The following is a 3430-nucleotide window of genomic DNA, read 5'->3' on the forward strand; positions in this document are numbered from 1 at the left end:
GATGTTTTGACCATTCAAAAAAAAAAGATAGATGTTTTGACCTCGTTGTTTTCATTTAGGGGTTTAGGGCTCCAACGCCGACCCTCAAACCTCCCGCAACTGTCCGGACTAAGGAAACCATCCAACGCGGTCATGCATCGGTCAACAGCAAACTGGAGACAAAAGGTGGAGGAGGTTTGTGGGAGCTTGGACCGATCTCAAGCCTGCTTCTGACCGCCTTGTCCCACCAAAAACCCGTCAGCCGTCCATCCCGTGCTTTTCTTTCGATGCACGCGCCGCTTACCGCGTCACATTCATGCCGGCTCAGAGCACGCGAAAGCCGGTATTGAAGCCAATGACACCTCCTCCAACAACTGCCGCTCTCTCCCCCAGCCCACGTCCTCGGTGGTTGCGGCCGCACTACGCACGGCGTAGGAGGAAGCGGAGAGGATCATCCACAAGTGTCAGGCGGCCGTCGGGAAGCCCTGCCACGACACTGCCACCTTCCGCTACTCTAAGCCTGACAGTGATGACTCCGATGCTAGGTCGGGCCACGATAGCGGAGGAGGAGCCGCCGGCCAGCCCGGCATGACCTACAAGGTCACCATCAAGTATAGAAAAGTTTAGGATTTTATTTTCAGGTTTTCAGTTCATCGGACGAAGTATCGCCCGGTTTTATGTACAAATTATCCTAGTTTCAATGAAATCCGTCGTATTTATATCAAAATTCGCCTGATTTAATCGAATTTTCTCTGGTTAGTTTGAATTGTTGTGAAAATATATAAGGCAACGGTTAAATATTGTCCTCCCACATCTATGTCCGCAGATTGATCATCTATTCACGGAGGGATGCAAGAGGACCCGTATACATTCATATGATTAGATGACATGCGTCATAATGTGGGGCCGAGCACATCATGGTGTGACGTACGACCTTTTCTTGCAGGTGACGTACAAGATTTGAATCGTGCTGTTCTGTTTGGAGTTTGACTCCTCGCCCTCATCATACAAAATTGAAATCGGCACATGCGCCCGGTCCAAAACCACATGTAGGTTACCAACTTCACCGAGAAGCAAGCGACCGAGAGAATCGGAGATTCATATGACCATGGCGTTTGTCTTGAATCTTGATGATTTCGAGTAAATAGCATAAAACTACTACTTTACAGGCTATGGTTCCAAAAAAACTATCGGTTTTTAATTTTTCTCACATAACTACCAAACGAAGGGTCGGCTGTTTCAAAAAACCCAAATCGTCGAGTGCTTTACGATTAATTGTGGTTATGACAGTCAGGCCCCACGTGTAAGAGCTCTGATTGTTTGACCGTTAGGGGTGGGGCTGCACACAAATTTAAAAAAGCAATCAGGTCCCTGTAAGTTTGTAAAAAAGCAATCGGGTCCCTGCCACACATCACGGCAGCCATTGACGCAGGTCTGCCCGGAGCTCGCGATGTCGCCTCCTCTAGCCGGCGAGCCGCCCGCCGCCCGCCACCGGCGATCACCGGAGATCAACCCCGGCCGCTCCTCAGCCTTGCTGCTTCTCTACACCCGCCGTCGACCAGTGCTGGACAACCCCATCGGGCCAGTGGCCGCCTCTGCGCTTGGCGAGGACGCCGGCTCCCCATGGAGGGCAGCGAGCCCTGGTGGCCCTATGGCGGGCCGGCGAGCTCCACGGCGAGGGCGATGGCGCCTCCGCGGCGGACAGCGCGCTCGGCCTCCGCGGCGACGCGAGCCGGGAAGAGCGCGCCGGAGATCCCCGCCGGGTCGTCGGAAAAGATGAGATCGAAGGCGCCGTCAGAGAATGGGAGGCGATGGGGGTCTGCGCGACGAACGAGCGGCGGGAAGTCCACGAGGTCGATCCCGGTCACTTCGCTTACCCCCGCTGCATGGAGCGCGTCGACGGCGTTGCCGGCTCCGGCGGCGAGGCAGAGGACGCGGGAGGAGCCGGCCAGGGGCTCCGGCGAGCTCCTACTAGCAGCAACCGCGGAGGGGGGGAGCGACGTGGCATAGGGCGGTGGCCGGACCTGGCATAGGACGGCGGCGTGGGCAGTGTGGCCGGCGGCCATGGCAGTTCCTTCGCGGGCAGGAAGAGTGGAGGAGAAGAAGGAAGGCAGAGAGGAGAAGATGACTAGATGAGAAGAGACACTGACATATGGGCCCCACGTGTCAGCTAAAGGTCAAACAAACAATCAAACTAACGTTTCGTTTAGGTGTGGGTCCGACCTGTCATAATCACGGTCAATAGATAAGCACTAGACGATTTGGGTTTTTTGAAACAGCCGACCCCTCGTTTGGTAGTTATGTGAGAAAAATTAAAAACCGGTAGTTTTTTGGAACCATAGCCTGTAAAGTAGTAGTTTTATGCTATTTACTCGATGATTTCCAACTGGAAATTAGCCAAGCGAAGTCGTAAATATATTTCTTTCTCCTTTTTATTTCTTCCTCCAATTAATTTACAAGTACATGTATGCAACTATAGTTGCTGACAAAATTAAAGTACTACGTCAAAATCGTTCTCTGGCAGTTACATGGTCCGGCAGTTGCTAGGCTGTTCCTCGCAGACGACCATGTGCGGCGGGTATTGGTGGTGGTAGTAGCCGGCCGGCGCCGGCGAGTAGTAGTACTGCGGGGGGTTCACCGGCTTCTTCTTCTCCTCCGGCTTCTTCACTTCCTCTACCTTGATGATGTGGGCGTGGCCGAGTTTCTTGCGGAGGCAGCTGACGAGGCACACCGGGTCGACGCCGTCACCGACCACCTCCAGCTGGTCCCTGGCGTCGCCGGTTATGCCCATCGACGTCACCCCGGCTGCTCTGGAGGCCAGCGTCAGTGCTTTCGACCGGCGTTTGTCGCACGACATGCTCAATTGGATGACAATCTTTTGCTGCAACAAGAAGAAGAAGAAGAAGAAAAACTATGGATCAGTCGTATGCTTCAGCTTCAGAGTAATGCATTGCTTGCTCAAAATTAAGCTAGGTGCTAAACAAATCAACATGAGAATAGGAGCAGAAACTGAATAGGTTCCTCACCTTCATTTTGCGTGCTGCTGGTTTGGCAGATGCTCCCTATCAATGAGAAATAGAAACTCGGAAAATGTCCGCGTTCAAGCGAGGCTAAAATCGAAATTGGTTTTGGTAGCTACTGATCGATCTTCCAAGGGCTGTCTCGGTGTCTAGTACTAGCTTGTGATGGTTTTGTGAAGGGGATAGATGTAGCCCCTTACCTTATATACGCACACAAGCAGTGGGCGTTGGTGTGGGAGCAGAGAAGCAGAGTTATCAGTATCAGGACCAATCCAACGCAGATTCGCAGCAGCAGCAGCAGCACTGCAGCGGTTGATCTCCGAGTGAGTAAACAACTGCCCACCAACTGCGCAAGTAGCCATGCATGTAAACGCGTCCTCATCACATGCTCTCGGTTGAATTCTCCGATCACAAGGGCATTAGACAATGAT

General features: G+C 52.8%; 2 protein-coding genes across 2 annotated transcripts; both read right to left on the minus strand.

Annotated features, from left to right (window-relative positions):
• Positions 1 to 1293: 1293 nt before the first annotated feature.
• On the minus strand, positions 1294 to 2045 carry LOC123055817 (uncharacterized). Its single transcript, XM_044479666.1, has one exon. The coding sequence runs from the start codon at positions 2043 to 2045 to the stop codon at positions 1629 to 1631; it is 417 nt and encodes a 138-aa protein (XP_044335601.1). The 3' UTR covers positions 1294 to 1628.
• Positions 2046 to 2389: 344 nt separating this feature from the next.
• On the minus strand, positions 2390 to 3199 carry LOC123049486 (heavy metal-associated isoprenylated plant protein 47). Its single transcript, XM_044472396.1, has 2 exons — positions 3006 to 3199; positions 2390 to 2860 (listed from the first exon to the last, which is right to left on the minus strand). Exons 1-2 carry the CDS (start codon positions 3009 to 3011, stop codon positions 2504 to 2506), a joined length of 363 nt encoding a protein of 120 aa, XP_044328331.1. The 5' UTR covers positions 3012 to 3199; the 3' UTR covers positions 2390 to 2503.
• Between the last annotated feature and the right edge of the window lie 231 nt (positions 3200 to 3430).

This window comes from Triticum aestivum, chromosome 2D, assembly GCF_018294505.1.
Source record: "Triticum aestivum cultivar Chinese Spring chromosome 2D, IWGSC CS RefSeq v2.1, whole genome shotgun sequence".
NCBI lineage: Eukaryota > Viridiplantae > Streptophyta > Magnoliopsida > Poales > Poaceae > Triticum > Triticum aestivum.